Source organism: Lottia gigantea (genome assembly GCF_000327385.1).
Source record: "Lottia gigantea unplaced genomic scaffold LOTGIsca_115, whole genome shotgun sequence".
Taxonomy (NCBI): Eukaryota; Metazoa; Mollusca; class Gastropoda; family Lottiidae; genus Lottia; species Lottia gigantea.
This window is the reverse complement of record NW_008707123.1, coordinates 679,673-692,302: the sequence shown is the minus strand read 5'-3', so window position 1 is coordinate 692,302 and position 12,630 is coordinate 679,673. Positions and strand designations below refer to the sequence as shown.

Below are 12,630 nucleotides of genomic sequence, written 5' to 3'. Positions count from 1 at the left end.
ACGATTTGTGTGTAAAATAATGATTCTATTGATTTCCAGACTATTTTTCCTTCAACTTGTGTATTTTCAGGGTCAGCTGGTCAATGATTACAGGAGGTTAGAAGATTGGTTGTCAGATGACAAGTTAACGTTCGCTTCCAGCGGATACTGATATCGCAAACCAGGGTAGAAGATTGGGAATGTATTTAAACAGGTAGGGAACATTGGTTTCGTCTTCTAGGCAAAAAGTTTACCCCACTGCACACCTTAACTGGTCAAATCAGAAGCAGAAAAGTAGGATATCAAGTTCGTATTCATTTGAAATAATAAAAAAAACATATCTCGTACAGAACATTAAATTTCATTTGGCTAAATATACATAAAAATACAGATTTTAATTTTGTGACAGACAGCTTGATAGAAATACACCAAAACTTTTAAAAACAAAGAAAGAAAAAATTAGATAAAAACTACGGTTATTTATTCCAGCATTGAACAAAACATAGCGCCATAGTGTTCGAATCCTGCTGAATTTGATCTCAATTCTTTAGCTTGAAACAAGTATAACTAGTAACACAGTTAAAGAATGAAGCTTGGAAAAGCTTAATTATAAAGCTTGATTATTACCAGCTGAATTTTAAGCTGTAGAAATTTTATTGACTTAAAATATTCCCCAAAGCCTAGAAATTCCCTTTTCCAACATATTATATCTGAATTTAATTATACCATCCTAAAATAAATATACATGCAAAAATGAAATTCCATAACAGCAAAACCCTAACTATATACAATTATAGGGCAAGGGCAATAACTCCTTACAATATTTCAATAAAAACAAAAACAACTCTTTAATTGAAGAACTTGAAAAGTCAAAACTTTATCAATTTGGAACCAGAATTGCATTTTCTTTGACTAAGAAGTCTGTAAGTTTGTTCTATTATTCCTGATAATTCCAAGAAGTTTTCTTAATACAATTCAAACAAAAGATAGGTTTTATCAATAAAATAAGCACTAATTTCAATTATCATCAATTTCAATGAATTACCGGGTTTATAGACAGCAATTGATGCCAAAATATCATTTGATTGCATTTGCTCACTTAACACTGTATAAATATTTTGGTAAGAACAGTTGTCTAATTCTTTTTGAATATTCAAATCGCGTACAACAGTTTCTGAATATCCATAATTTCAAATTCAAATACGCAACTGATTATGCCAAAATATATTTAATACACTACAACTAAGTAAGCACAAATGGGAAATTTGGCAGGTAAAGTTGTTAAATTCATGCTGTTGAAATTGTATAGAAGTTTTTGTATTATTTAGACAATAGTAAATTGAGCATTGAAGTTCATTGACCAGAAATTTCAATAACAGAAACATTTTGAAGAAAGTTATCAAGAGTTTTCAGAATTTGACTGACAACATTCAAATAGTTGATAATAATTTCATCCAAAAAATATAACGCAGAAAAAGAAAATCCACAAAAATTTACACACATTAAATTCGAGAAATTTCATTATAGAAAATTAATTAAATGAAACAAAGCATCTGATTGGTTGAACAAAAATAACATTAAACACCGATTGGATATCAGAAAAATTTAAAAACAAGGCTTTCTATTGGCTGACAAAGGGATTCATTTTAACACACATGTAGTTAGTTAGCGGTCAAACTGGACTGGACGCTTCAAAAATTGGTGTTTGGAACACAGCTTTTAGCAAATATTGATGCAAATGAGAAAGCCAATGGCAGTAAGGCCATTTCAAGGGATGTTGATTCGAAATTGTCTTCACCAACACATCAGCATTGGCAAAATTATAAAATTTTAGCGTTGACGTCATAAAGATATCATTTAAAGCTCCATCCAGACATGACTGGCAAATTTAACTAAAATCAACATCCCTGTTGAATGCTATTTACTAAAACCTGAATCAGAAATCACAGTTTGAGCGCTAGGTTAAAAATCAGCCAATCAAAATAAAATAAAAGAGTCACATGACTATACATGATTTATGTCCGTTATTTTTGAGTTTAAGTCTGGCTTTGGGACGGTAATGCTCAAGGAATGACAATTGCTTTGCATTAATGGCTCCTCTACGCTTTCTGAAAATGAAAAAAAAAACGTTCATATACAACTATTAATAGTAAAATTTATGATATTTATTTGTGGTCTGAATAAGAGATAGTCAAATATAGGAGTTACTTCCCTTCAATCACTCACAGCTGAATATTAGACATTGTAATTTCAAGATCAACTAAGGTAAACTTTGAAGAACTGTTGGGTACTTTGACTACACATTGAAAGCATGAGATAAATGACACTTTGTTAGGAACTGGCCTAACTTTCGCTAAAACCAATGAAACAAAAACTAAGCTAATGAAAGTTGAGGCTAAGAAAATAAAGAGACGTACCCTCGAATGAGTTCTACAGCATCTTCATACTTCATCCCACTCTCCATTAAAGCTAAAGCCACAAGAACTGGTGCCCTGAAACAGTAAAAAGCAATAAGGCATGGAAATTCTCTTCCAAAATTGGCTTGGCACAATGTCAGCCCCTCTTATGCATAGACATGCAAATATTCCACCAAACCTCACTCACTGAAAATTCAGAAAAGAGGTAAAAGGTTAAAGGTTAATGGTTAATTTCTTACCTTCCCAGGCCAGCCACACAGTGTACAGCTACACAACTACCTGGTTCTTCTCGGAATCTAGTCTTCAATAGATTAAACCAATCATCTACCACCGAGGCTGGCGGTGGGCTGCCATCATCAAATTGCCAATCCTGAGATAGAACAGCCGTAGAAAAATCAGGTAATGAAATGAATGGAGTTTAATGTCTTACTATTCTGCACCTTATGGGCTAATGAAGAAAGATAACACGATGCAGTGTGCAATGAAAGAAATTTTGCCAAGACAGCAGCATTAATCTTTTCTGATTTCCGAGTGTCAAGGTTTCATTCCTTTCCCAAAACAATCTGAATCACTAACAATAACTGGATAAAAATCCAATGCAACTCAATTCTGGTTAGAAACCCTGGACCTCTAGATTAGTAGAGTGGCAAGGGTTCCCTTCTAATCTAAAATAAAGGTATACCTACCAGAACACGAATGCCCTCCTGTTCTAGTTTATTTAAAGTATAAGTTGGTTCACAGACTCTCACTACATCTTTTACACCACGTTTGTGTAGTTCCTACAATTAAAAACAAAAATATTACTTAAACAAAGAAAGTTTTTACAAGGATAACAATTTTAAGGGGTTCCTAACCAGCTGGTCCTTGGTCAAACCTCTTGGTAGAAGGTCACCTTCTCATAATTCTAATCGAACCAGCTGTAAATGGGTACAGAAAATCTGGGAAAGATTCATGTCAAGAGGTTTGGTCAAGGACCAGCTGGTAGATTGCAAGACAAGTCCTTTCATTAAAATCTCATCCACAGCATGGCAAAATTGAGAGCTTAAGTTGTATAGTAGTTGACTCATCTAAAGAGAAGTACCATCAGGTGTTTCCAAAAGAATAATCATGATATAAGACTTACCTCAATGAATTTATCAATAGTAGAATCTGTTGGACGATCCATGATGAGGAATCTCATGTTTTTATATTCTATTTCAGCTGGTTCTGGTCGTCGAGCCTTCATTGCTGTCATAATACTATATACGTACACAAAGGGAAAGAACTCTAGATACACTCAAGGGAGAGAACTGTTACAGTCTAAGAGGTAATTACTCAGAGGTAATGAAACAAAGGGAAGATCACTCTATTATTACCAGTAATGTCTGTCAAGGGAAAGAACAGTGTCTATCTAAAGGGAGTTAATTCAGGCACAAATTAGAATTTACAAAAATAGCTTCTAAGGAAATGAACGCAATGAGTTATATAAAAATGAACATGAATTTCTAAATTCAAAATGAGGTCACAGGTACACGAAATCACGATTAAACACTACTATCACACGTATGATCCAAACGACACCAACTTTTAAAATATATTCCAGATATTATATAATATATACGCTAGTTACTTGAACACCTTATTTCTGTTACTATGACGATGCTATCTAGTTGAAAGACACGAGGGTCAAAGTTCAACAATATTGAAATGTTGTTCTGTCGCTTTGATTTACCCCATTCAAATAGAATTATTCGGGGCCTGGGATGATCTCCGTGACTAACCCAGTTCCAACTAATTTCTGGAATTTTTCCCAAGAGCACCTTAAGTTATGGAAGGTCAAGGTCGTTCACTATGTTACGCCGCGATTCTTCACCTCAGTAAATTACTCGTGCTGTGCCTGGCAGTAGTCTCCGGTTCCTTGTACAAACTCCATATATGGATGCTCCAACTCACACCCAAACTAAAAATAGAAAAAACAATACGGAATTAAGATTAAAACAAGTGAGATTCTTACATTATTCAGGCATTTTAAACTTAGAATTCATTGTCCCTTTGTCACCATCTTCACACTCAGGCTATGAACTGTGTCTTATACCTTGACTGCAACAGCAACCTTTCCTGTATCACATAATGATTGGAATAAACGCCAGCAAATACAGACAATCAGAATCTTGACAGTAATACTGGCTTAAGAAAATCATTTCCTTTGACTTGAATTTGTAACATTTAAGAGAGTTCACTTGCCTAATCCACACAGATAAATTTCAACCATTGCCCACTTCAATAAAAATCCTTCAAAAGAATAACTTAACAAGAAAGTTGCTTCATTCTTATTCAAATCAATCAATCAATCATATTTCACGACAAGAGGAAGTAAGCGTTGGTTTTACAAAAATATAAGGAAATTTACGGCAGATCTGTATGGAGGTGACACCTCTCTAATCCTGGGGCACATCTGTGACAAGCAATCCATGTAAAGTCATGTCTATATTTAGTAACTTGACATCACTTATTGACATTTGATTGACATTGGATATTGACCCATTATGAGTGATTTATACCATTGCTGCATTGACAAACTTCCGTGGCAGTCCCTCTGGCCTGTATCACTGACAGGGGGGAAAATAAATATTCAAAGGTATTATCTGGACTGGTAATGAAATGTGTTTAATGTTGGCAAGGTATTAGACAGAGTTGGTAATAACTTGACATTGTAAAGATGAAACTGTGTATTAAGTACAGTCTGTATTATAATAAGATAAACAGATATATAGATCATGTTTAGACCAAATAACATTACATATTTTTGGCATTGATTACTTGCCAGTATCTGCGATCTGCATCAAATGAAATAAATTGTGTTTTTGCGTCTTAAAATTCTTCATACACTACTATATACTAGTATGCTACATGCTGTGCACGTTAAAAGATTCTTCAACAATTGTAAATCAGAAAGAGTAGGCTTATGTCGTGCCCTGGCATTTAACCTCATTTCCCACTGAATTGATTGACAATAAATGTGACTTTATGACCCTTCAATTTGGAATTATTCTGCAAAGATATGATAATGGCCCTTTTTCTACGATACAATACAGTAATCTGATTGGACAATATGACTTAATTAAAAATCAAGTTTGGTGATTGCCCAATCAGATGACTGGACACTAAAATAATCTAAAGTAAAGTTTAACAGAATAAGGTCCCAGTGTATTGGTGTATAATGAGTTCAGTATTCATGAAGATTAAAAGTTAATTTAAAATCTGTTTGTGTACGATATATATTGATTGTAATGTTCTATATTAGAATAAAAAACAGAAATCAATTATAATTTAAATTCAGTGAGTGTAAAGTAATGATAAGTAAAAAACCTGTAAGAGTGATAGATATCAATTGCTTGACAATATCTTCCACGATATGTCAATAAATATTAAAGCGACAAAGTCATATAAATATTGTCTTTAATTATATGATACTTTAAGCTTTTGTGATAGTGAGTTTGTCATTGGTGGCTTGCTAATACACACAAATAAACACTCGAATACACTTAGAACTTACAACTGGCAAAAACAGCCTCATCAATAGCCCTGATATAAAGAATAAGTACCGGGTATATAAAAACTGAGTATATATAAGCTTGAGGTAATTAGAAACAAGTGTTAGGTAATGTTATTAAGACTGGTAACTATTTGGCAAGGAATGATAAAAACAACAGATTTACAGTCATCTTCACAATGTCAAACTATTACAAACTTCATCTTCACAATGTCAAACTATTACAAACTTCATCTTCACATTGTCAAACTATTACAAACTTCATTTTCACAATGTCAAACTATTACAAACTTCATCTTCACATTATGAAGATGAAGCCTGTGTCCCTACTGAAGTTTGACAAGTAGAGATCTTCAGACAACTGATTTATTTCAGCCTGTGTTCTGTTTCACATAAAGAAAAAATCTTTTCATTCACTTACTTTCTAGAACTTTGACAAGCTCAACTGTGAAGTAACATTAGGTGTTCTATAAAAATCTGTAATACTGTACTTCAAATAAAACGAACTTACAAATGTCAGAGCAGTTTAATAAATGACAATTTGAAATACAAGATAACGCAAAACGAAATATGAAATTTTCCTTGTTAGAAATTCCCTTAGTTTGAATTTCAATATCATTATAAAGTTATAGCCCGTTACACAAACAATGATCACATTATGAATGACATACTTGTCTCTATACACAAGCTGTGAGGTTACAGGTGAGAGGTCGTAAGGTCAAATGACTAAAATACCAGTAGTTAAGTAGAGCGTTAGTAGTTAATGTCATTCATTGGGATGTCTTTTAACTACCTTTCATACCCTGGTGACCGCCCAATAGTTTAAATTCTTGATAACTATGACTTTCCCCGAGATTCGATGAGGCTGCTCTTCTTTGGGATTCGCTGGCCCACAATTCATCATTGTTAACACAAATTGGGTCAACATTTCCTCATACATTGACATTCAAGAAAGCATTAAATCTTGTGGTCTAGTCCTTTTAAACTAATGTGAGTACAGTGAATGGTACCAGATATCACCTGTATGTCATGTGACTAAAGATATATTAAGATATGACTGACAAATATTACTAAGCTTATATATTCAACCATCTGACAAATTTTAAAGTAAATTTAGACATTATGACATCAATAATGATTTATGATCCCACTAAGCTGTAGACTGCTGATCGCACTGTATTTACCAGTCACAGATTAGCCAAGCAAGTCCAGCTGCAGTTCCTTTCATGCCTGTGTTTCAATCTTGTTTTACAGACAATTCAACCAATGACATTTTATAAGATTCCTTATAAATTAAGAACTGTTAGATATTAGGAAGGCCATGCAGTCTGCAATGGTGGAAAATTTTTACAAAAGCTTCAACATCAGTTAAAAACCTGACTTTCATATGCAGTCTAAACTCATAGCCATTTTACATCTCAAAAGAAAAAAGAAGACATTGTGTTTGTTTTGGGAATATTTCTCACCAGACTGTAGCTGACCTATTGATCTTTATTGACCCACTGACATTTGACCTATATCCATAGTGGCATGAGGTAAAGTAAAGGTAACCTAACAATAAATAAACAATTTGTTTGTTTCCCTGTCTCACTGTCTCTCCAAAATTTAGTCCATTTAACAACACAAAATATAATGAAATAAATGGAGTTTTACGTCCTACTTTTCTGCACCTAATTGGGCTAATGAAGACAGCAGCACCATGCAATTTTGCCAGGACAGCGACATTAGCCTGCATAATTATGTAGCCATTCAGCTGATAATTTTCCCTCATCTTGTTCTAGCAAATAAGAGATTTGAAAAACTGTCATACTTTTTGAATAACTTGAAAGAATTAGGTTGTTGATCTAAGGCAATCAAACTCTAACACCCTTGTAACAGTATAATGATAGTGATGAAGGTCATGTCACTATAACTTGTTAAAATATAAAAACACTAGAAACATACAGTAATAATAAAACTTCCTTGTGTTCTAGTTAATATATCATCTTTCCTTCTCAACAGAGACATGTACTTCCTAGTACAGACTGCATGTTCAAGATCCCTTCACAATGACAGCCATTTCCCTCATTGCAAACTGCTTGGTGTTGTCTTTTTATTATATCAATTTGACTTCTCAATAGATACATGTAGAGACAAGTACAGACTGCACTAAGGATTCCTCCAAAGTTAAATATTTAAAAAGATTGAAGCCATACAACTAGCAAGATTTCACTCAATTGCTTAGTGTTGCATGTGTACGTACATATTTAAGACTCCTTGAAGATAAAAATAAAAGAAGACAAGGAAAACGCCACTTTCCAGGCAAAGTTTCTTTCATTTCAAAAATGTGCTTGCGGTGCTTATTTCAATTTGACCTTGGACCTCATTCAAAAGCTATAACAAATTAAGAGTGGCGAATAGACCCTGTTTAGACATGAAGCAATATTTGAATATTTCTTATTATGAGAATAGTAAATACACCCCTTGACTTATGAATGAATTACATTTTAAGTTGTATCACGAGTGAACGAACACCCACGCTCAACAGGGTCCCATTCATACTTTGTCTATTAGACATTACGAAATACTGAATGAATGGAGACGAGTTCTTTTAAGGAACACGCCCCAATACAAACATAATTCATTTTTACTTTATGAAACTAAAAGGAAAATCAAGAATGGGTTTACCTTCAAATTACACCATGAAATTCCTGGACTTGGTAAATAACAACTATATTTGACCCTTACGCAATACCTAGATAACACAATATAATATAATAGCCTTTATCCTATATCAGATTACTAATATAACATACATCAAACCTTAACACCACTCCTACACTCTCCTTTATTCATCTAAACTGAGATCCCTGTGTGACACTTGCTTTGTATTTTAAAGATCCCTGATAGTTGGAAATAAAAGAGGTAGGTTAATGTGGTCCTGGCATAATTTCTCTCATTGCACACTGCATGAGGATACCAGTCCTCATTTCCCAATACATGTAGAAAAGTAACATGTAGACTGGGCACGTTAAAGAGCCCTCGACAGTTGCAGTCCTGGCAAAATTTCCCTCATTGGATACTGCATGGCAATACCAGTCCTCAATTGTCAAATAATATTTATTTCAGTCTGTCTCCCTGGGTCAGGCTGAACAAAAATGTAAAAAAAAATATCTGTCATTAGGTGAACAATTTGTGGTCTGATTCCATATTTGGAACTCTCTAATTAAAAAGTGCATAATTAGTCTAATTTGGCTGCAGAAGTTAAACAAGATGGCTGCCTTTATGAAAAAAATACCTAAATTAATTAGAAGCCAAGGAAACTAGGCCTTTATAACTGTAATTATATTTTTTTCATCTTTTTGATCCTTGAAACAAATCAAGAAGATATAATTCTTTAAAAAAAACTTCCATAAAATAAGGTTTAAATAGCTGTTTTGAGATAAAAGGTTGGGCAGATTCAAAACACAGAAACACTGACCTGGGACTATAAGCTTGTACAACTGGTCAACTAGTCCATGTTCTGTTTAAAGAGTTCAAAATCATGCTGCAAGCACAGGGCAGAGAATGCTTAACCTTCCTCTTTCCTGATTTGCCTTTTTATCAGATCTTTAGAATGTTCCAGACTTTTATGATGTTTGCCAGGTCTGTCATTTTCATTTGAGGACTTTTGCCGTTCTAATTTGTTTAGTACGGTGGACTCTACTTAGTTTTTGCTTGTCATGTTTAATATCTTTATCAAAGCATTGATCCATGAATGATTTGTAATGGTTGGTCGATCAGTTCAGATGACAAGTAGGGCTCAGTAGAGTTAAAAGGATTAAGTGCCCTGTTTTTTTAGTAATAGGGTCAATAGCCAGTAGCTAATAGAATGTAACAAGTTAATCCCTGGTTAGATTACTGACTTATTATACCATTATCACCTGTACAGGCACCTGGCTTCTTTATCCTTTCTCTTCAACTAGGACTGTTGGTTTATCTGGATTTACCAGTCATGTCTCATTTTCAATCAATCTTCGAAGTTCCAAAATGACTCACTGCTAGGTCGATCTTTTGGATATTTTCAGTGCAAATTTTGTTAGATTTTAGGTTTTCTCAATGAAAATTGGTACAAGATCAGTTCTAAAATAAACAGCCCTGCCCCGAATCCATCTGTGCAACAATAAATTAGTCTTTGAGCATGTTAATAAAAGGCAAGGCATAAAATTGAAAATAAAACTAACTTAAATGGATTGTAAAGAGAATATCTAAATTCCTTAAGTGAAATTGGGGATGGTGGAAATTGATGTTATCAGTGTCCCTGGTAGTCATAAATAAATTAGAAAACCTCTTACAATCACTTTAAAATTTCTCTTCATTCCATCAAAATGTCTTAAGTCAAATTGGAAATTAACTCAATTTAAAAACCATGCAATATAAAATCTCACTCCACTGATTGGATACAGAAAGCAAGAAATAAATCATGGGGGTGGATCTTGTGTTGACAGTGATTTGACTTTCTAAATGTCACATTTCATCCAAATGTCAAACAGTCATTGAAATATAAAAATCTCATATAACAGTGAAATTGTATTGTCAGCTTTTTATACCTTTTAGACTGGAATAGAATAGAAATGAAACTATGAAATGATCAGCATTAGGTTATTATAACTAATGAGGATTTTTAATAGGCATAGAAATTCTTCATTAGTGAAAATTGTCACACAAGTTGACTTGTTAAATATAGATCCACATAAAGATGTAACAAGTGTGAGGGAGTTTTCTACATCTGGCCTTTGATCCATAATACAAATATTAAAATCACTGTGACTAAATTGGAACTTAATTAATAGATGTATGCCCACAATTCTTGTGCTATAGTGAAATTAGCCCAATTCTGGCCATAAGGAAAATTAGTGAGTTCAATACTTTAAATTCAACAGTAAATCAAATTGAGCATTTGAGCTACCCAGGGTAATAAGTATAGGTACAAAATCCCAATGGATATCAACAAGTCAAAATAAATGACCATGTGACCTTTCAAAAAAAAAAAACAATACAGTTAAGCTAATATAAAAGAGATTAAATTGAGCATTTAAACTACCCAGGGTAATAAGTAAAGGCACAAAATCCCAGTGAATATCAGCAAGTAAAAATGACTAGATGACCTTCCATTAACAATAAAACAATGTACCGATACCTTTCTACACTGATTAAATGAACTATAACTAGTTATAGCCAGTCAATAATATTTATTTTATTGCCAATATCCTGATCAATATAAAACATATCACTACAAGTCAATTAGAGAACTAAGTAACAGTTCGTTAGCCACGGTGTTTGGTATTAACAATAACAAAGTGTAGGAAATTCATGTCTTCATTTAAGATTTGAACGAAATTTAGGGGGCAAACCACACACGGCCACACAGCTTCTTGCATTTTGATGATTTATCTAGTCAGACAAGATTTGATCTGGTTGTATCTCATGATTTTGACTAGTAGTAGTGATGGGTTTTGTGTGAGAAGCAGACCATGCTTACTCTTTTCAAAACAAGTGATTGTAACATCTTGATTAAGGAGTCCACTACTATACCATTATTGTGATAAAAAGTGTCCTTTATTCCATAATAATTGCCCTGTCTTAATATTGATCTTGCCTGGATTATCTGTACCTATTTACTGCCGAGTTGACCTGAGAGATGACTTCTTTATAGCCATTATATTAACTCATTTTTATAACCAGATTAGCTAGCCTTCACTTCATCAACATCTCTCTCAATTATACATAGCTCTTTAGCTTAATCCTACCAGGGTGATTTATATATTGATCTTGGTGTGCTTTAAACGACCAACCAAGTTGATTCGAAACTGATTTTGACTCATAAATTGGCTACATTTATAATCAATTCATTTGAATTTATACAAGAAATTTTTAGCTCTTAGATTTTTAAGGAGACTGAAGACAGTACGAACTGTGTCATTGTACTGTAGCATCAAGTCTTTCAGACTCTTTGAAATCTGTCTATAATTTATGTCAATGTCCACTTTATTTTGAATCACCCCCCTCCCCCAAAAATATTTAGTAATATATTGAATTTTGTTACCCTTGTGTTAATATTTGAGTTACTCACGCCGATCACTACACAGCAAGCTTTTCATCTTGTTCATTCATTCATTCATAGAACATTTGCCGAGTCAATGAACTTTTGTTTGTCGAAATGACAAAATTCCACGCCATTTTTAAACGATCGCTGACCAGAAAACAATGAAAAAAATGTAAGATCGTATACTCACAGCGTTAACGTCGCACATTGAATGTCTTGTATGAATAAAAACTCGCTCAAGTGGCGAGAAATGCACAAAATATGATAGAAGATATCCGAACGTGTTCTTGCTTTCAAGAAAATGGCCGCTGAAATGTGACGTCACGAGATATGGAATGTGGGCTTTTTGCTCACGTGATCTTGGAAAAACTGCGTTTTTATCCGAATATAACTTTCAGATGTCTTGGACACGAATTTTATCAGAGTGTCAGTCTTAAGATTCAATCGATAATGTTTTCTTGTGTCTTAGAATTGCATCAGACGGATCTGTCACGCGATTGTGTAATGATTTATGTTTGTCCTTCATAATTAATAAACCGAAAGTAGCAGTATGTTACTAAATATAGACCAATTAATTAAAGAGATTTGTCCTGTTCTGTCAATGTGGAGATGTTTAAAGGGATGGTGAACTTTGATTT

General features: G+C 33.6%; 1 protein-coding gene across 1 annotated transcript; it reads right to left on the bottom strand.

Moving 5' to 3' along the window:
- Positions 1–322: 322 nt before the first annotated feature.
- LOTGIDRAFT_171507 (hypothetical protein) lies at positions 323–12,515 on the bottom strand. Its single transcript, XM_009047700.1, has 6 exons — positions 12,183–12,515; positions 3,520–4,335; positions 3,083–3,175; positions 2,636–2,766; positions 2,397–2,471; positions 323–2,087 (listed from the first exon to the last, which is right to left on the bottom strand). Exons 2-6 carry the CDS (start codon positions 3,619–3,621, stop codon positions 1,976–1,978), a joined length of 513 nt encoding a protein of 170 aa, XP_009045948.1. The 5' UTR covers positions 3,622–4,335; positions 12,183–12,515; the 3' UTR covers positions 323–1,975.
- Between the last annotated feature and the right edge of the window lie 115 nt (positions 12,516–12,630).

Coding starts and splice junctions, on each gene's coding strand:
- LOTGIDRAFT_171507 (XM_009047700.1), bottom strand. CDS start 3,621: ATGAAGGCTCGACGACCAGAACCAGCTGAAATAGAATATAAAAACATG. Junction 3,176..3,519: donor CTATTGATAAATTCATTGAG/GTAAGTCTTATA, acceptor TTTTAATTGTAG/GAACTACACAAACGTGGTGT. Junction 2,767..3,082: donor AGGAGGGCATTCGTGTTCTG/GTAGGTATACCT, acceptor GTTCTATCTCAG/GATTGGCAATTTGATGATGG.